General features: G+C 39.7%; 2 protein-coding genes and 1 non-coding gene across 7 annotated transcripts in view; 1 reads left to right on the forward strand and 2 right to left on the reverse strand.

The window, feature by feature from the left end:
• ly75 (lymphocyte antigen 75) overlaps positions 1-9,707 on the reverse strand; it is a 40,531-nt gene extending 30,824 nt beyond the window's left edge. For both annotated transcript variants that reach the window (XM_088992256.1, XM_088992255.1), the window contains exons 1-7: positions 9,489-9,707; positions 8,061-8,429; positions 3,271-3,444; positions 2,977-3,138; positions 2,052-2,171; positions 1,130-1,270; positions 836-1,033 (exon numbers count right to left, since the gene is read on the reverse strand). In XM_088992256.1, coding sequence (XP_088848382.1) covers positions 836-1,033; positions 1,130-1,270; positions 2,052-2,171; positions 2,977-3,138; positions 3,271-3,444; positions 8,061-8,429; positions 9,489-9,564 — 1,240 coding nt within the window. In that variant the 5' untranslated portion in view covers positions 9,565-9,707. The remainder of the gene's footprint in view (positions 1-835; positions 1,034-1,129; positions 1,271-2,051; positions 2,172-2,976; positions 3,139-3,270; positions 3,445-8,060; positions 8,430-9,488) is intronic.
• A 3,114-nt stretch (positions 9,708-12,821) lies between these two features.
• pla2r1 (phospholipase A2 receptor 1) overlaps positions 12,822-21,328 on the reverse strand; it is a 34,506-nt gene continuing 25,999 nt past the window's right edge. The window contains exons 21-31 of one of the 4 annotated variants that reach the window (XM_088992261.1): positions 19,398-19,515; positions 18,419-18,558; positions 17,707-17,848; positions 17,208-17,284; positions 17,049-17,114; positions 16,085-16,259; positions 15,488-15,622; positions 15,248-15,370; positions 14,250-14,426; positions 13,609-13,644; positions 12,822-13,122 (exon numbers count right to left, since the gene is read on the reverse strand). In XM_088992261.1, the coding sequence (XP_088848387.1) occupies positions 12,908-13,122; positions 13,609-13,644; positions 14,250-14,426; positions 15,248-15,370; positions 15,488-15,622; positions 16,085-16,259; positions 17,049-17,114; positions 17,208-17,284; positions 17,707-17,848; positions 18,419-18,558; positions 19,398-19,515 (1,404 nt within the window). In that variant the 3' untranslated portion in view covers positions 12,822-12,907. Of the gene's footprint in view, positions 13,123-13,608; positions 13,645-14,249; positions 14,427-15,247; positions 15,371-15,482; positions 15,623-16,041; positions 16,260-17,048; positions 17,285-17,706; positions 17,849-18,418; positions 18,559-19,397; positions 19,516-21,328 lie in introns of those variants that run through there. The other 3 variants (XM_088992260.1, XR_016114461.1, XM_088992263.1) reach the window with 3 other exon arrangements.
• Positions 14,473-14,554, forward strand: trnaf-gaa (transfer RNA phenylalanine (anticodon GAA)). The gene has a single exon. It is a non-coding gene; the product is annotated as a tRNA-Phe (tRNA).

Raw genomic sequence — 21,328 nt, forward strand, 5'->3', positions numbered from 1 at the left:
TTGAACATTCAATACACCGTTAGAAACCTTTCATCAGAAAAAAACTGTTAATTCCAAAGTTAAACAGGTCTGGAGTTATATGAGCTTGAAGTGAGGGCGGGTGTACAAAATACAATACAATACATACATATTGATTGATACAGCGCTTTAACAACAGCTGAAACTGTAACAAAATGCTAACATGGGCAAAAGGCAAATGCTGCCCCCTCGTGGAAGGGAAGAACATTGCCAGATGTCTGACCAACACTTTATGAGCATCCACGCCACAAAAACCAAAACGTGAACAAATTCGAGAATGGCGCTCCACGTCACACTTTTCAATTCCTGAATAAATTTGGGAATGGCAGCGAATGAGTTCTGTGCAGACGGCATTTCGCTGCACTTAAAAAATATAAGATGAATGGGCTACCTGGTGAAATTTCAAGATGAACTGACAATCACTCGCATGACCATGTTTAGCTGTTCATTGGTTCTGTACTTTTTTCACAACTCGATCTCTAAAAAGAATCAGAGAATCAAAATTGACATTGTGTTCTTGGTATGGAAAATTGTAAGGCTGTCCTTTCTTTGACTCATCTACGTAATCTGTCTGTATCTCCTTGCAACCTGCTAATGACACTTGTGTGGGGCGTCCTAATATCAGTGGCCATTTCCCTGTGAGAACATCTTGTTAGAAGCTGATCATTAAAATGCCATCTACATTCATCCTGTACTGTCATCCCACAGCATATCCTTTGCATTTTGTGAGTATCGTTGTTGTGTATACAAGTGGCAAACATATTAGATTGTTTCTCTTCCATTCCATTCATTAACATAACATTTAAGAAGGACAAACCAGCATGAAAATTGGTGTTGATCATCTCCTTGCTGTCAATGGAGTGGAAGCTGGCAAGAAAGCTTCCTTCTGATGTGTGGTGACAGTACTGCTGTGCATCCGTGAAGTTAGAAGGGTTGTCCGTCACTAACATGTAACACCAGCCATTCCACGGGACCCAACCAGGAACACACACTGTCTCTTTATACACCAATGACTCTGCAATGAGAGTAACGCCAGGAAATGTGTTGTCAACAAAATCAACTCAGGCTAAAAGTGACAGAAAGGCTGACATTCAAGTGAATAGAAAGCTACCCGAGGGCCCTGTTTGAGTGGTGTTGAGTATCTTCTTGCAGATGTATGGCAGTTGTTTGCTGCATGCTTCAGCTTCATACGTTTGCTTGGTGGTCAGGACTCCACAGTCTGACGCGATGATTAGAGAGACAGGAGGCATTCCTGACACAGAAAAAAAAATACAAAAACGCTTCATGAGGGAAGAGCAGACAAGTGGCATTCCCCTCTGGCTGTCTGTTCAATGTTCAGTATCCATTAGCTGAGGGGCTGAAGTTACCTCCCTCACTCCCTTCTTACTCAAAAGGCTTCTTTACAGAGTTCCAGGCATGTGTGGGCAAAATATCTTCAAGAATCGACAAGGACATGTTCTATGAATCGGCAAAGAGCTCATATCAATATAATTGCTTGATCAAGAATCAGTGCTGCGTGCTAAATATCATCAGATTAGAGATTAAAAAGAGCTATTCCATAGTACGATAACTAGTTGACTTGTATTCATTGCAATTAATGGTCTTATTCAGCAAGAGTAACTCCCCCGAAGCAACAGTGTTCAATGAACATGAGCTTCTGAACAACTCTAGCCAGCTACCACTTTCACCACAAACACACATCAAATGTATTGAGAGCCAGATTCCATCAAGATGGATATTTGATACAGTGGTACCGCTATATGAAGATCTCTTGATATGGAATTTTCAAGTTGTCAAACGTCTTAAAGGGAAATTATTGCTTCTTGTTACAAAAGAAATTTTAAGATATGAGAGGTAAAAATACAGTACAGGATGTTAGTCGCACCCCAGAGTTTACTGAACGCAACATACTTAGAGCTGCTCTGGCATTAACTTCACATGAACATAATTGGAACATTGGAACCTGACCAGAAATCTTCAAAACCAATTGCTATCTTAATCTTATCAAAGAAAATGAGAACAAGCAGCTTCACCCGTTTCCCAGCGCAGCATTGAGAGCGGGGAGCCATCTGACCACTGCCAGCCTTGAGATGCGTCTAACTGATGGAGGCCTATCCACATTCTCTCCGGCATCGTGTTCAGGCCATCTAAAACTGAATCAAGAATACACCGCAGGACTCTTTGAGACAGCAGAAAGTGACAGTGGTTCGAGTCATTAAGAAACAGGACTGACAATGTGCAGTGGAATGACGCAGTCAAAGATCACACTATGATTTATTATGTCGGAGAGGGAATCAAGTTATGTTCGTTTCAAGTCTTAGTCTTCAGGGTCTTTATTAACGTGGTCTTACATACACTATCTGGTCTTCAGGAAGAGAACAATAAACTCAGATCATGATGTCACTGGCCGATTCATTAAAACCACATGGATGGATATCATATCATATCTCATGTCAAGTGTGTGGAAAGTTGTTTGAGCATTTCACAACTTTTAGACATTAATGTGCACTAGTAGGACAACACTGACGTACTATCAAGTTGTCTATTAATTGGCCAAAAGTGGCAATAGTACTAGTCACTTATCGGTCATTCTCATAATGCAACCATCAAGTCACCATGCAACCAGCGTGCTGAATTGTCTTCATTGTGAGGACAAAGAGCAAATGCAAAAATTGACGACAAGGTCGACATCAAGGCCACTGAATAAATGTGTTAATCGGCTCTGCACACAAGTACGTGATCAATCTGAAGAGTTGTCGTGTTTCATCAATATAAGTCACAAGTTATCAAAACTTCTGGTTGGCTTGAGTATAAAATTGCATTGACTCCAGTTCCCATCTTACTTACTTACATCTTACTTACTGTATTTGTATCATGATAGGGCACCTCTTCTTTCCGAAAGGAAAAGAAGAAGAAGAGGGCACCCGCGGAAGTTGTTTTTGACGGTGTGATTCTTACATGTGGAAGAGTGGAGATCATCCAAGGTAGACACGCTGAGCAAATTTGCTCCTTGGCTGCGACAGGAATCTAGCGCTTGGTGCCAGGTCACGGCAGCATTGGGAACAAATTGATAGCAGGAGTTCCCCTCCGGCCCAGTGAAAAGAGTCTGGCAACCTGTCTCTGAAAAGTCAGTGAGACAATTGAGTATTGTTTTTAACTGATTTCTGAAATGTTTGTGCACAAAAAAGGGCCGAAAACAAACATAGAGGCTGGTCTAAGAACTGGTTGCCCACAGTTTATTTTTAAACATGCCAGGTTTTAGACAGGTTCCCTTCTTTCTGTCTTGATCATAGTCGGTGGTGGTGGAGCACCAGGAGAGTCCTGGCAAATCAGAATCTGGGAGGCAGCCGTGATGCCAGCTTCCGTTGTGCTTGAAGGGGAACTCACAAGGAGCGCCGGCAGAATTTCCATTGGTAGTGTGAATGACTGCATAAAGAAAAAAATAACAATAAAATAAATCAGGAGCACACAGAGTCAAACGACCGACAACAAGAGTATAAAACACTAAGTCAAATGGAAAAAAAAAGGTAAGGTTTGGACGTTGTAGCAAAACTTAAAGCAGCATGAGTGGATATAAGATAATTTGAACACATTACTGTGAGCTTATTGTCACACGGTCTGCCATTGATATCACATGAATACGATACATTTAAGATCAATGTACTATCAAATCAATGATACCTATTGAAAAGAATAACATTTACAATAATTATGTCATACAAAATATAGTACAGTACTATACTGCAAAATATACATTTGAACACATAATTAAATCAAGTCATGGGTCAAGTCAAATCACAGTATTTATTTGTCAGACCATAAAAGCAGCGAGGATCAAAAACTCAATGAAACTGTGAAAGAGATTTATAGATAAAAGAGAATGTAAAGGAGTAAACTTTTATCAAGTCAATTAAAATAAATGGGAAAGAAAATAAATTACCAACCGATGACATGTAACTTGGAAACATAGTCAATTGGGGCACTTGTTGGTCCTGGTACAGCTATGTTATATTTTCAGTACAGTGATACCTTCGTTTACGAACTTAATTGGTTCCCAGACAGAGTGTGTAAGGTGAAAAGTGTGTATCCCAAAAAATAATTTCCCATATGAAACCATTAAAATGAGAATAATCCGTTCCCAGGTGCCCATAAAACATAATTTTCTACTTTCTAATTTTCTAAGCCTTAAAACTACACAAAATATACCTTATTTTATGTATAATAAATGTGCTATGGTATTATAATTAAAGAAATAAACTGGCTTGATGGAATGGAGTGGCCGGTTTCATCAGCATTAAACACTTGATGAGGAACGTGACCTTCTTCTTTCGCCATCTTGAGGAAGGAACCCTTGGAGGTGCTTTCTCTGCAATAATTTTACCTTTTTCCTCATCAATTGTGTTCTGTTTAGCTTGGTTGATTGCTTTTTGCATTAAGTGTACAGATGGCTTCTGCGGGTTATTTGTGGAGCCTGATTGATGGGATATTTTAACCTTCCAGTCTACATTCTGCTTTTGAACTAATCAAAGTTGAAACAAGTCCAAATTTCACAGTTTTCTATCAATGTTTTCACCATTTCACTTTTATTTTTTTGTTTCAAGCTCTGTCGTCTCCCTTTCGTGTGTGTATGTGTGCTTTCTGACTCTCTGTCGTCTGCCTGTCTATTTAATGTTTACCCCCCCCCCCCTCCCCTGCTCACTGCTGCGTTCTTGACCAATCATGTGGCTTTAACCGAAGCCTGGAGGCGTGGAATAGAGGACAAAACAGTCGGCCACCATTTTCTTGTTAGGAGAACAGGCTCGTTTGCGACACATCACTCATTGTGGCAACTCCGTGTGTATCCCGAAAAATAGTTCGTATGCCAAGGTAAAATGTTCATAAATGTAACGTTCGGAAACCGAAAAGTGCGTAATCCAAGGGGTTCGGAAACCGAGGTATCACTGTATAATGTACTGTAAATTTTCACCTTCCAATGGATCAAACAATTATTCTTTATCATTCTATCTGTCCATCAGTTATTTTAAATATGTGCTTTCAACTCATATTTTGCACTCTGAAGTAATTTGACAAAGCATAGTTTTTCAAGGACGCTCCATTGGATCCAATTAGGTCAAGGGGATCAAACTCTGGTCCTCGAGGGCCACCATCCTACGTGTTTTCCAAATGCACCTGAATCAGGTGCGTTGCAACAGGGAGACTTGGAAAACATGTACGATTGCGGCCCTCGAGGACCGGATTTTGACATCCCTGAATTAGGTTATGTATTTTTTACGGTCTGTGTAGCAACTGCAGCTGATCTAATCATACAAGTTTTTAATCTGTCCCTTTGTATTGGATAAACATGATTCCAAAAGAAAAATGACTGTAAACATACTGGTAATCAGAAAAAGCCAACTGTTTTTTATCCCATGCAATCAAATGAGAAGGATTTTCTACCCATTATGAATGCAGCAAAAAGCTGTCACAAAAGCTGAACAGCTACTCTTACAAGAACAGAAACGATTGAGTATGAAGCCAAAGTCACATGGAGATTTGATGTCATCTCTTCCGATTAGAAATTTGACTGACTTCTCTTTATTTTTAATCTTGCATAAAAGCGCTATAACCTCAGAGGAATGAGGATCAACAACTCAATGAAGCTAACCCAATTTGCATTGCATCTTTCATTTCTAACCATCAAATTCATGAATTTAACTCTTATGTGCAGGCATAAACAAATAAAAGAGATTGACATACATTTCCAACCAATATTGGAATACTTATTTACTAAAATTATATTTATTTATTCCCGAGAGTTAAATCTCTTGATTTCAATGCCTTTTTTATGCCTTTTTGCAAATTTCCCCATTGCGGGACGAATAAAGGTATTCTGATTCTGATTCTGATTCTGATGTAGGGTGTCACATGGGTACTAAGCTGGTGAAACAAGGTTTAGTTTTGCCTGTTTGATAGCCATTTGCATTCATCAGGACTCAATGGGTAGCTTTCAGTTTTAAAAGCTGGTCGTATCTCACTAATCTGCAAATACTAATGGATACATACTTTTGAACTTGGTACAATTTGTCATCAGAGTATGTAAAAAAATTGTTCCGCAGTAATTGTTTACTGAACCAAAACAGTTGTTTTTATCGGTGGGAAATTTTGAGACTAACAATTGAGTGCCGCATCACTTGAAGGATTATGTCTCTTGCGTGACGCTAACCGGTAAAAACAGTGAATTGCACTTTATGGATTCACAAAGCAAGGTGCACACCGTGGAAATGCTTCACTTGCTACGCTGCCAAGTAGAATGCCTCTCAGTGCGCCGGTGGTATTTACACATACTGTACAGTATTTAAAGGACAATCGACGTCTCCGGACAAGTTGTGTCCATAATTTGTAAAATGGCTTCACATGACTTCTACTAGGCGTATTTTAATAAGATGCCACCGCATATAGCTATATTTTACGTTTTAAGACTCGCGCTGAACATTCAGGAAGTCTTGTTTTTGAGTTGGTGACGAGTCCGTACGTGACGTCAGAAAAGGACCGCCTCCTCACCGTAAAAAAGACGCATTGTAGCGTCTTTCCATCACGTCAATGTATTTTGCTGTACTGTTTTTTTTTTAAACCATGTCTTACACCCAAAAGCCGCCAGCAGAGGGAGGCAAACTCAAGGGAAAGAATGTATCAGAGCTGTGGAAACGAGCTGATTCATTCCTCACCGGAGCTGGTCGCCATTTTGTGCCTCTTTTTTTTTTGTGAGAGATTGTCCCCCAATGTTGCCTCAAAATGGCCCAAATAAATTCTTTAATCGATTGCAAACATGTATGCTTTACTCATCAGGACTATTTGAATCATATTCATAACTGGATGTGTAACAAGAAAGCATATTCTCCAAATCTGAAGCCCTTGTTTTGATTCACCAGCAATGCAAGACGTCTTGGCGTGACGTCACGAAAGGGGGGCGGGACTTTCTGAAAATGCCCAATTCGCAGCTCAATTTTTTGCAGATTTTGGACACTTTAAGTCATTTTTATTGGTGTTTTGCATTTGACTAAAAATATCATACTGCATGTTTTGAGTATTTTAGATGCTATAAAACGTTTTTCTGGTGTCAGTTAAAAAACAAAAAAGTGACGTCGGTTGTCCTTTAAATGAGGGAATGAGCAGATAAACTTCAACTCGTCCAAAATCCTTCAGCCCGGATCATCACTAGAACCTCATCCTTTCACCACATCACACCCGTCCTCCAAGAGCTCCATTGGCTCCCAGTCAAATATAGAATCAACATTAAAATTCTTCTTTATAAATTTAAAGCTATCCATAACATTGCCCCCCACCATGCCTATCTGACCTTCTTCAAATTTCTATTCCCTCTCGTTCCCTCAGATCCTCTTCCTCCCTCAGCTCATGTATTTTGTTTTTCTACTTTCATTCCTTTCATCACTTTGCTGCTGTGAAATGTAAATTTCTCCACTGCGAGACTAATAAAGGCAAATCAAAGTCCCATCTCAAAACCCACCTATTTAAAATGGCATTTTCTGTGTAGCTCTCTCTCTTGTTTCTATTTATAATTGTATTTTATTTATTGCATTCTATTTGTGATTGTATTTTATTTATTATAGTACCTATGCTTGTCTGTGACTGCAAAGTGTCCTTGAGAGCTTTGAAAGGCGTTTAAAATGTAATGTATTATTCTTATATATTTCAAGACGAAATCTCCGACCTAAATGCAAATGAGTCTTTATTTCATAAAAATCAGTTAATAGTCAAATTCAGTTGAGCGCAGCAAATGATATCTAGCATATGCTGGTATAAAAATGTGCTGCTATGTGGGAGAAGATTAATGACAGGAGTAGTACGGATAAGGCATTGTCATGGCAGGCGTAGACAGCCACAGCATGGACACTGTGCATTCATAGGCTATCGCTATTCAGTGAGATACCAGCTCAAAGGACCATAAAATATACTTGAGTCTATCCAGCCACTTAAAGTGATTTGGCAACCTGGTTCTTGGGTGTTAATGGTGACACTTCCTGTTTTGGTCACATGTTACTCACTGCGATATGGCCTCCGGCAGATGCTTTCCTGAGAGCCTCCTCTCACCCACGTGTCATGAACATCCCGCTGGGCTGCTAATTGGCCTCCGCTGACCACCAGGCTCATTTGGTAGACAGTGAACACAGCGCCATCCAGACAGCGCCACCACAGGATGTTTGAGTCGCAGTCCACCAGGGACAAAGATTTGGAGTGGACATCCAACGCCAAACAGAGGGCGGTGGCCACATGGAAGAGGCGGTGACCCGAGCCCCACTTCCAAAAGTGGGATGTGCTGTTTGCATCACAGGCTGAGACCCCCAAACTTCCAGAGTCCTGAGCTGATAAACAATTCCCTGTGATGGAGTGCTGGATGGTGAAGCTGTCATCCACTGAAACACAAAACATATTTCAGAAGAGTAGACCCTTGATTCACAAGGTAATATGTATAAATTACACTGAAGCACTTTATGTCATGTATTGTAAGATAAAAATACACAAATATGCAGAACTAAACACGTGGCGACAGCGATAGACTTCAATCACTAGGCCACGCCCATTTAAGGTCACAATACAGGTCACATAATTGCTTAATCTCACTAAAAAATAGATTATTTCATTACATTCTTGCAGTTTTTAAAAGTACAAGCATGTAACAATAAAAACGAATGCAGATCAACATTTTTTTTAAATTTACTTGTGATGCTGGGTGTAAATGGAATAAACTGCCAATAGAATTGGAGTCAACCTCAACTGCAAATGCCTTTAATTGCAGATTGAAAATGTTACGGCCTCGTCCCCTCCAAATGCTTGTGATAAAGGTATTCTCGTGTTTTTTGAAGGCTAAGGTTTGTGGGTGCTTTGTCAGACAATGAGTAATTCTTTGTAGTTCATGTTTAGTTTGACAGTAAACAGGCCGAGGCAACACACCCAGGTCAGTGATTCAGTTGGTGGAGAACGATGGGCATTACTGACCTTGGCAGTTTACCACTGGACTTAATGCATACTCGCGTAATGTCGTATCGATTTATCTTTCCGGATCTCTCCACTGATTTCGAACATGCATCCAGCGGACACGCCCCTGAATGTCGACAATTACACGCGATGTTTGTATCAATTTACATTGTTTAACAATACTCGGTTTAAGTTGATAGATAGGCAAAAACAACTGGAAAGACTAGTTAGTGATTCGATCAGACTCCACGTGAACAGCATTTAACTTTATGAATAATGTCAAACAAAAAACATTGATTGAAATGATTATTTTTTAACTGATTGTTTTGCGCCTGTTATTGTTGCTCAGTAGGTCAGCAGCTATTGTCCTCGTTTGTGAGTGGGAGAAACTCTTAAAGGATAAGAGACAAATTTAACAGGCATTACAAAACTTCGCCCTCCTCCTGTGGTGGTGGGGAAGCTAAAGTATGAGGTACATTTTGCATGCAGCTGCTTACCAACAGTCGAGCATATCCTGTTCAATATAGTTGTCCCAAACGCCAACAACAAACAAAGTGTCCTCGTTCGTAACATTTTTTAAAATTATCCTTTTCTTGCCAAAGTCATAAAGATTGCATCTTCAGTGGAGAATTGATCATTAAAAGAAAGTGGGGACAATTTCTTTCGTGAATAACGAAAGTGAAAAGACTGGGGGCACGGTAATCGTCCGAGCCCGCTGTCAATTGTACAAGCTAAGTGATGTGTCGTTCGCGAACGAACCGACTAATGAAGCGACTTCTGCGCCCGCCCCTCTTCGGTTGAAGCCCGCGTGGTAAAAGAGAACACGCTAACACACACACGCACAACACACACAGATGGGTTTTTGTACTTTATTTTCAGTACTTCATGTTTTATATTGAGAACAATCGAAATAAAGCCATAAAAAAAGATATATTGTATTTTTTTTTATGTTAGTAATTCATTTTACACAAGAATTTTTTGGAATGAAATTAATTTAAGCATAAAATAAAATAGAGGATCATTTTGGGAGCCGAAAGAGCCGGTTATTTTTGGTGAGCCGATACAAAAAGAACCGGATCTCTAAAAAGAGCCGGAATTCCCACCACTAAGTCACGCTGCAACGATTTCAACAAGTTTATAATGTAAGATTGTGAAGTTTCCGGTTCAACATACAAAATAGATAAAGCTTCCGGTTTCCTGCCTACAAACGTGACCGCTTCAAAAGAAAATGCGTTTGCAAATACTATACGTAATGTTCAATGATTGACAAAAAAACGGACAAAAAACCCGAACTATTTTTGGGTGCTATATGTACACATTTTGGTTTGTTACAGAGTGTTGGTGTCTACTATGATTGTTTAATTATCTTACGTTTTCCACATCAGGGGTGAAAAAAGAAGTCATATTCTAAGATAGTAGAAGTACAGCTGCCCATTGAAGAAAAATAAAGGTGAAGATTATGTGTACAGATGTTTATTTATACATCCCACGTTTCAAATTGGGCATGCCTTTCCTTGACTAGTGTGAGTACTTATACCTCATCTGAATAATAAACAGCACACACATTAAAATACACTTGCAATATAAAAATATCCATCCACTCAACCGTCTGTAAATTTCAGCAAATTATATGAGAATAGATTTATATGAGAATAGAATATCCTATAATATTGACAACATGACTGTCGTCGTCAAGCCTTGTCATTCTGATGTTATTGCAATTTCAGCAATTCAAATATTTAGTTGTGAGTTGTGTTTTCAATGATTTTCAGGGGAACCATTTTTCCATTTTGCTATTTGAACAAATTATTTTGAGAAACCAGAAACGCAGAATTAATACCTTTTTAAACATTTGATGCTTATATATTCAGGCAAATTGATTTTAACCTTTTGTTTTTGAAAAGTGCAGCTGCTGCAGTTTTAATCCTCATGAATTATTCATTCTATCCTGCTGTTGGATTCTCTTCAGACTGATAATAGCTGCACTTTTGTCAACAATTTTTTTAGAATTGGGTCTCTCTGACAACTCGTGACCTCGATTGAGATCATTAACACAGTGTTATTGCTTTATCGCTTGACCTTAAAACTCTAAAAAAAGGTGTGGCAAGAATTGTATGATATCACACAAAGTAGGACATTGAAATACAAAATGTATTTTGTTACCCACAAATGAAAACAGTATTCATGTATAATTTGTCTCACCATTTTTTGGAACCTTCTTGGATTTATTGGAATACACGCAAATATGCAATTTACAGTTTATAACGTGCTTAACAACAAATAACACGTCCAGTAATATGTTATCTTGTACAGAAAGCCGTTTGCTTGAACCTTTATTGGATGTCCTTGATATCCATCTTAAGATCGATGTACCAGTACACTCTTTCTCCTCGGTAGTAGAACTTTGGCACTGTAGAACAGCTACTAATGGACTTTTTGGTGCTTTTACACAGGTCCATGTGGCTACTCATGTGATACATGTACCTGTACTACTTGAGGATTATAGTGGTATGCAGAGGTGTGCAGAGTAGTACTTTCGAAGCAAGGTTGAAACTCATAGCAGCACAAAATTAGCACTTGTGCACTCATCTATTTTCTACTAGATCTGTGCTGAACTGATTTATTGGTGAGGACAAAAAGATTAAGCAGGATGTCAAGGAAATGGAATAATGCTTGGAGGCAACAGCCTTCCATATCCTGATGAGGTTTGAGGTTAAACAACTTTCAACACAACAAAGCAACCTGTTTTTACATCTAGTATTGGTCTTTTTTCTTCTTTTCCTAATGGCTTTTCCTTTTACGGGTCGCCGCACTGAATCAGTGTCATCTATATTAAGAGGTTTGATATGCATGTTTGTTTTGGCCAAGCTCTTACGTCGGATGCCCTTCCTGACACAACCCTCTGAATTTATCCGGGCACTGGCTTGTGTCCCCTTGTGGCTACAGAACAAGCAACTCTATGAACTTCATAAAGATTAAGATGCTCTATAAAACACCCCCAAAGACAAAATGGTCATTGACGCAGCAACATTCAAAAATAAGTAAAACCTCTTGTCTGATTTTACCGTGATTCCCCTCCCTTCCCTACATTTCATCACAAACAGAACTTCAAAGCCCTTTCAGAAAGCCTTGCTTTTACAACAACAATGCTTGCGTCTAGCATTGGTAATACTGACAAAATAGCTATGACAAGCGGAGTTTCAAAAAAATCAATTGGACCGTAATCCAAATGTACAGAGTAGATTACAAAATATTTTATTTTTGACCACAATCTGCTTTCAAGAGAATGACAAGCATTTAAGTATTTTATCATCTAACAGTGATTGCACTCAACTGCTATCCAAATCAATATCATAATCAACCTGATTTGCATTCTCGGCATCCCTTTCCCTTTTGTGATCTGACCTCTTAAAAATTACCTACATACAGGCCGAAATAGCTCAGTTGGGAGAGTGTTAGACTGAAGATCTAAAGGTCCCTGGGTTTCGGCACTAAATTCTTTTCTGTGGGCAATGTCAAATTGAATATTTGAGCATATTTTTCTTTTCGCTGATCTAATTTTTAAGAGCCATGTGTGAGTCCGCTTTTTGCCCTCACAGAAAAAGTTAACCTTGATACGCCGTTATCCAAATTTTATCATTTAATTTAATCATGAAGGCTCATTACTGTACCGCATGCATTGCCTCCGTTATGAGGCTTATAGAAGGCTTTTTATTTTTTGCTGCTCCAGTTGGGATTATATTTTTTGGGGGGGTCAAAAATGGCTCAAAATATTGGCTTGCTGACTCCTGACCTAGTGCATGGACCAATGGGGAAAAATGCTCAAATGGTTTTCTTATTCACCTTCGAATATTTAATTAGAAAGTTTAGATCTCAACACTGGTTTGAAGCATTGTAGCAATGTCAGTCTGTAACGTTATCCTGAATGATCTTCCAGCTCGGTGATCAGCACATTACCATCAGACTCTGTAGCTTGGGAGCCAGATTGTCGGTAATAGGCACTACTGAGTGCAGGGAGACCCCGAAAATGTGCAGCATTTCTTTTGTAAGCAAAACACAGTGCTCCTGCCAGCAGAGCAAAGATCAACACAGCCACCAGCACAGCAGCAAGGATGACACCGTAATGTAATCCTGCAATGCAAAGTACACAATAGCGGGTTTAGGATATCGCCAAGGTTGTCAACCACTTGCTCCATTTGAGTGCAGTAAGCCATTAAATGCCTCTTTCAAGAAAGTAAAATAACAGGAAATTGCTATGTTGCCCGAAAAATCAATACATGATGTAATCTGGTAGTAAACCTAAAAGAAAGTGGTGACTATTAAATGAAAATCAATCCATCCCATTGTTTCATTTCAGACAGTGAACAAATAATCGAAAAAATAATGTCGGTTTTGAAGCACATTATCACAGAAACATACAACAAGGTACAATTTGGATTTTGGAAATGACAAATACCCACCCATCTGAAATGTTATTACAGTTAAGTTAATAGTCAGCAAAGAGCTCAGAATGTTAACATGCACCATATCGTCACAGGAGCAATGGAAAAAACTGTCACATAACACCTATTATATTGCCCAAAAAGTGAGTTAAATTGCAATTAAAGTCCACTTTACCATTGTATGGTTCCACTTCCACCTCAGTCGTTACATCTACAAGAGAGTAGACTGTGTGAGTTTTATTTTTCCTTTTGTGTAGTGTGTGAGTGTTTTATTAATGCAAATGAGAGGGTTTCAGTCAGGCGTGTCAGAAAAAAACCATCAGTGTGAGAGAGCATTTCATTTATGGTGTGAGAGTGTTTTTGTACTATGTTTGAGAAACGGTCAGTAGTGTGTGCTGGCTTTTTAGTGTGTGTGAAATAATTTCATGTTTCAATGAAAATGATTCACGAGTAACTGAAAGGCATTTTAAGTAGAATGAGAGTGTTTCTGCTGTTTCTCGGTGCAAAAAAAGTGTGTGTGAGAGTAGTTCATTAGTGATGGGATGTCTTCTGTAGTTTGTGTGTGAAAAATAGTCAGGGTATTTATGCATTGTGTACAAGAAAGGTTTCATTAGTACGTGTGAGAGCGTTTCAGCGGTGTGTATAAGCATATTTCTGGAATGGGAGCGTTTTAATACTGTTAGTGAGCAAAAATAAATAAATAAACATCAGTATGTGAAAGAATGTTTCAGTAGTCTGAATGGGAGCATTTTCATAGCGTGCGTTAGAGGTAACTTCCAAATGCTCCATTATTTCTTCAAGACATTCCTGGGTCACCTGAGATTGTTTTGCAGACAAAGCCATGTCGTTCAGTGCACCCCAACAAGCGCCACACTGCATCAACTGCCCGGGTGGTTACACAGGTGTCTGCAGTCGGTGATTTGAAGTCTGGAGCTTTGCTGGCCCAGCTGCTGTAGTCCAAAGGTGAACCGTCGACCCAAGCCATAGAATCCGCTAGAAGGGAAAGACATGTTACATGGCTCTTGAACGCCAAAAAAGAAGCAATGAAGCTGAAATAGCTCAGTTGGGAGAGTGTTAGACTGAAAATCTAAAGGTCCCTGGTTTGATCCCAGGCTTTGCCAAAGTAGCTGAATGTTTTTACGACGGAAAGCCTGTACTCCAAACAGTCTTCTCGATATCTAGCTCCAGGTCTATCAACAATATGGGACTCAAAGTCGTGTCTTCGAGAGGCGCTTTCCTGTACGTTTCCATCTCCCTCTTTTGCAACACAGCTAATAATTTGAATCAGGTGTCTTGTAGCAGGGAGAAATGAAAAACTCCAGGACCGCTGTTTGACACCCATGATCTACAAGTATATTCAAGTATGACAATTTTGCGTAATAGTACAAAGTGTATTTGTTACGTGCTTTGTTACAGCTTCAGCTGTTGTGAACTAAATTAATTGGGATGTACAGTATTGTATTGTGCGTTTTTTGGTACTTGTGTCCTGACGAAGAACTTTTTTTCCGACTTATGGAGTAACTATCTTGTGATGTTTTTTTTCACTACTGAACATTATTGGGACAACTCCAACCAACTTGGCATTGCTGGACCAATACTGACCCCAAAGGATGGACATGGAACTGCAGCTACAAGCATTCGAAACTCTCTCTCTCACTATCTCTCTCTCTCTTTGTCTCTCTCTCTCTCTCTTTCTTCCTCTCTCTGTGTCTGTCATTCTCTCTATTTCTCTCTTTATCTTGCTCTCTGTCTCTCTCTCTCCCTCCCTCTCTATCTTTATCTCTCTCCAAATACTGTAGTAAGAAGACGCTCACTGTCAATGTTGAAGTAAAGCCCCAACCACATGTTCTGGTGAAGGAACCCTGAAGTCTGCAGCTGCTCCAGGACAAAGCGGTTCTCTAAATCATTCTCGATGGACAGGACATCTGACGTGTTGACTAGAAAAGAAAAAAAAAAACACTCAATAAATTGATTTGTGCTTTATGTATATAGAAAAACCTAACTGCATCCCTGAACAAGAGAAGCATCAGAAAATAGATGTAGTGGTACCCTACGTTTCCGTCTGCAGTGCTCACGTGCCTCCTCAAACGTCAGTTTCTGCACCAGAGGCTCAAAATTGTAACAGCCACGTCCAAATTTCACCCACGTGGAGGGACACACATTTTCATATGAGATAAATGGCTTATTACCTGCAATGGAGACCAGAAAACATTTGTGTTCTTCACAGGTCTGTGAAAATCGTGGAATTTTTCCCCACTGGGAATTATTATGAACACATGAATATACACTAACAAAATGAAAGGTTTGCCCTAATGGGGAACTTTAACTTGCAGTTCGACTTAACGCATACATTCGTCTTTTAACTACAGTATATGGTTTAGTCTGGCTGTATAATTATAACAAAATGTTAATATTTATACCTATGACACATTTTAATTATATTCACCTCAACTCTCATTTAATTGCCATAATTCTCATGGTAAATTTCCAAATTTGAATGTTTGCCAAATTCACCAGCTTAATTTCTGATGGAAATTTACTGCAACTTTTAAACCTGAATTCTGCACTGCTTTGCAACTATCTGTTTCTAATTAAAAACACAAAGAACCTGTAATCAGTGTTGAATTAATATTTGGGAGTTTCAATTTTACGTGGCGGAGAAATGTGGCACAAAGTTCCCGGAAGAAGAATTTCACAGTCAGCACGCCGCCATCCTCCATTCACATCCATGTACACGCATTCTCCGATCTCAAAGTCATCTTCAGCGGAATCCCAGTGTGTGTACACAGTATCGCTGCCATCTGACCATTGGTAGTTGATCCCGCTCTGTAAACAAACATAATTATGCCACGTTCAATCAAGATGAAGTGGCACTCTGGAGGAATGGGGCCTGATCCTTACACTCAAAATTAGTTATCTATTTACTACTGGTTGTGAACTCATTCACTGCAATTCATGAATTAATTTGGGAATTGAAAATATGACGTGGAGCGCCATTCCCGAATGTGTTCTTTTTTTCTTGTTTGGGTTCCAATAAAAGGCTGGCCATGGCCTCTGGAAATGTTTTTTCTTTTCCACAAGCGGCAGCATTTCCCTTTTCTCCATGTTAGCGCTTTGTTCCAGCTTCAGTTGTTGTTAAAGCGCTATAGAAATCAATATGTATGTATTGCATTGTATTTTGGACAGCTGCCCTCACTTCAAGCTCATATAACTCCAGACCCATATAATTTAGGAATTAACTTTTTTACTGATGAAAGAAGAGAGTCTAAGGTTTCTTACGCTGCACTGAATGTTTATGTAGTCCTAAAACTCAATATTCTGTGGGTCCTGGAATTCGAGTGACAACGGCAAAAATCTTGGAACTAGAGTGGACACATTTTTTCACATCTGGCAGTGAATGAAATTAAATTTGCTGCACAGTATTGTCACAACAGAGGTCGATTGTGATTTTTTTTTTGTTGTTATACAATGATGTTGCTTTCCAGGACAGACAGGGAATAATTCATAATTTGGAGGTTTTCAACTCAAGCGGTGAATAGCCATTGGTGTGTGAGCAAGTACAAAACTGAGGCATTAACTGTATCTTGAGCAAAAATTGCAAAAATGGTCACTTACATCTTGGCTGTATAGTCCAATCCAATGCGGGACTCCCAATCTATTGACAAGTACCGTAAGGAAAGCCTGGTGGTAGGCATCAGTGATGCTCACTAGCTCCGAATCATTCTCCATGCACATATGCATACCGTCATACCAGCTCATGTTGCCTGAAACTACCTTGTAATTGCGACTTTTGTACTCAATGCTGTCGTGGAGTGGGTGGCGAGATGAGTGGGTGGGCGGTTTGGATGTGTCTAAAATAAGAAAATAGTGATTGTAAGTAAGATCTCTATCGGAACAACAAATGGGTTTTGCGGTCACGATCAAATCATACTCATGTCCAGTTGCTCTTTGGAATATGTTTTCCTTCACAATATAAGGTGAGAGAGCTGAACAACAAATTCTGTCTTTACAGAGGAAATAATTCTCACTTTTTCAGACAACACTGACATTATATTGTGATGATTGTAATGTGGCCACTGTTTGCTGATACTTGTGACTTAATTTACGCGTGAGGTTGAAATGGATGAATGAAATTTCCATCCATTTCAATGGGGAAATTAAGGTGCCATTGCATTCTACATTGATAATAGTAAATGTAATTAGTTTGATGGCAATAATCAAATAAAACATGGGAATAGAACTGGTTTTAACAGTTTTCTTTTTGGGCTCTTACCTTGAGGTTTTTGGCAAACAAAGCCATAGCCGTCCTCACTACACTTCTCATCATACCACTTCCCTGTCAAGTGCACGTTGTGGTTGTTGGACAACACTGTGCACAGAGGTTCATCAGCAAAGCCAGTGAGCAACATGTCCTCCTGCAGTTATATTACAGTACATATCCATATCAGTTGACATATGCACATTTATTAAAAATGTATTAAATCTTCACCGACAAAGACTAGCATGGAGTACTGGAGTACACTCCCTTAGTATTTTCCACGTTTCATTGTGTCAGAAAGCAAATTTATGTTGTCACCATTCTGTGATGTAAATCCCCCACCATATTGGTTCATAGTTTGGACCTCAGTTATTAGGGGTATGCCTCTCTCCACAAAAGACGATTCAATGTGTTTTTTTGACAATTTGGGTGAGAAATTATTCAAGGACATCATGATTTAAAAGTGGAATAGTTAGCTTGAAGCAAGTCAATCTGCATTATTTTGTGTGTGTTAAATTGTACCAGTGTCCGTTTTAAAGTGAACTTAAACTAACAGTGACAAATAAACAGGCTGTAGCAAGAAAACTTTGCCTTTGATTTGGGGACCTTAGCATGCTTTTCCGTGTGTTTTAATATATCGAAGTAATTTGATAAGTTTATAACAATACAAAATAGATATATTGTTTCTCTTATCACCGAAAGTCAAACTCTCTTCACAAGTGCTTACATTGAGGAAGCTCTTTGGTTCAATGGGAGACCAGTTGGTATAGGTAACTGGTCTCCCATTCGTCCATTTCATGGTGTCTTGATTCCACAGACCAATCCACACACCTACAGAGATTCCTTGAAGCAGCATGGTGATGTATGCTGCATGAAAAAGACACACAATGACATAAAAGAGGAAGAAATACACAGAAATACACACATGCACGTCCGCGCACACACACACATGCATACACACACACACACACACACACACGTACAAAAGATGTTTTGGATGTTCATATGTTACACCATAATGTACTATTAGTTTATATAAAGTTATATTTATTTGCTGGGAGATAAAACCTTTGTCACAGTTTAGATTATCCATCCATTTTCCGTACCGCTTATTCCTCACTAGGGTCGTGGGGGGTGCTGGAGCCTATCCCAGCTGTCTTCGGGCACGAGACGGGGGACACCCTGAATTGGTTACCAGCCAATCGCAGGGCACACAGAGACAAACCGCAGTCACTCTCCCACTCACACCGAAGAACAATTTGGAGCGTTCAATCTGCCTGCCTTGCATGTTTTTGGAATGTGGGAGGAAACCGGAGGACCCAGAGGAAACCCACGCGGGCCCGGGGAGAACATGCAAACTCCACACAGAGAGGCCAGAGCGGGTCGCGAACCGGCGACCTCTGCACTGTGAAGCCGTCGTGCTAACCACTGGACTACCGGGCCGCCAGCTTTGATTATGAATGATTCAAAATATGTTCACTTTAAATGAATGCATTGCTAATTATCATTACATCACATCAACATATATTTGGACTTGATAAATTAAATAAAATAGAATCATGTGAAGAAATATTATTTATTTTTTATTTTTTTTTGCGTTACATGTTATGTAATGTCCACCTTTGGGGGAAAGGCTGGGGAGGGTGAATGGGTTTCCCCTTCAACAAGATGAGATGATTTTAATTCAGCCAGTCTAAAAAATATACCTTGTTCAATTTCATCTTCTATAGCCACGAGAGAACCTTGGAAAGAAGAGCAGATGGACCGGGCATCGTTCCAGCTCTTTCCCTCGCTTGGCGTGTCAGGAAGGTGAAGCAAGAGACACTGCACATGCACACAAAAGGAAATGTCTCATTTCCAAGTGGTTGCCTTCAAATGATGGAGAAGCAAAGGAGCAAGGTGACGTTCCACTTGGTTACAGTTTATTCAATACACAATTCCGCCAGAATTGTGTATTAAAAAAAACGGGACACTTGTAAATATGCAATGCAATACAGCTACATATATCAATATGCCTTTCTTGATACTTGCACTATGTACAGTTTTTTATGAAACGGTTTTAAACATTTACAGTATACAGTTGACATCTTTGTTTTGCTATGCTTAGAATATCTTGTTTTCTATTCTTTCACGCCCCCACCCCGCCCCATCCCCTTTGGAATTGCTGCTGTGGACTGCAAATTTCCCCATTGTGGGACGAATCAAGGTTTTCCGATTCTGATTCTCTGTTTACTTCCATAAGCAATTGCAAAAGTTAATCATTGAATGAGAGAAAGGATGAATGAATGGTTTGATTTTTAAAATGTTTTTATTGATACTTATTTGTTGATTTTACATTTAATTCCGGTTATTATACTAACAATATAATCCCTCAATGGGAAATTAAACTGCAGAACAGAGAACCAGTTCAAATGTAGGGATGCTGCATTACTTTAGCGAGCGTTTTTGTTGATGTTTCATTATTTCCCCCCAAAATTTTCCAGAACACCCTGGAATCAATAATAACGCCGATACTAAATTTAGAATGAAGGGAATTATTCAACAAACATTTACAGTATGGGACTGTTGTCACGGTTTGCAAGGTGCTGATGGCAGTTGTGGATCCCATAAAGCAGGAAGGAGGGAGCAGCAGGTTGTATTTGAGAAATTGTATTAAAATTAAGTCAACAGGAACAAAATCTAAAACATCAAAATCATTTGAACAGAACAATACAAACTATCAAAAAAACAAGAGTAAAAGTTTGCCAAGATGAAACAAACACATGCACAGCATACAATGCATACACAATGCACAATGCATACAATTGCATACAATGACCCGACGCCGAATGGTCATGCCGGGAGTCCTTTTGACTGCCACTGATTCGAACGACCAGCACCTGTGAGGCTGCAGGCAGGGTTGACAGCGCTACCCGTTGGTCGCCAATCCGAATGTGGCAATCTGCCACTGATCGGGATGACCAGCACCTGTGCAGGTGCAGGCGGGGCCGACCGCACCACCCATTGGTCGCCAACCAGATCATGACAACTGTTCCCTGAGTTGCGAATTGAATAAAAATATCACCTGTTTGCTCACCTGCAAGAACAGTAATTTGGAGATATCAGTGTATGTTACCGGTATGTAAGTTTTCTAACTTTTGAGAGTGTCAATTGCAGTGTCTGGCCATGCAATTGTGTACTTGGGACTTCAGAAATTGAAAGTGAGTTCATAAATTTGTTTCACAATGTATGATACACGCTGGAGCTCTGATGCTGCCGACACAACCGAGAGCTGAACATGCTCAAGACGGCCGAGATGATCATGAACTTCAGGAAATCTGCCCGCCACCTTTTCCAGCTACTGACCCATGCACACCAAATCCAGCAAACAGTCAACGGACAGTTAGGACGGCATAAAAAAATCATTGGCATCGCCCCACCCACTCTCGAGGACTTGCACACTGCAAGAATCCGAACAAGGGCGTGGAAAATCCTACTGGACCCTCTGCACCCTTCCCACCACCTTTTCCAGCTTCTGCCATCAGGCAGGCGCGACCGATCCATGCGCACCAAATCCAGAAGACATTTAAACAGCTTCTTCCCCAAGCCATTAACTCTCTAAACAGTAACCCAAATAAAACAGTTTAGTCCCTCAATT

This window comes from Hippocampus bargibanti, linkage group LG03 (genome assembly GCF_051943395.1).
Source record: "Hippocampus bargibanti isolate YZ-2025 linkage group LG03, ASM5194339v1, whole genome shotgun sequence".
Taxonomy (NCBI): domain Eukaryota; kingdom Metazoa; phylum Chordata; class Actinopteri; order Syngnathiformes; family Syngnathidae; genus Hippocampus; species Hippocampus bargibanti.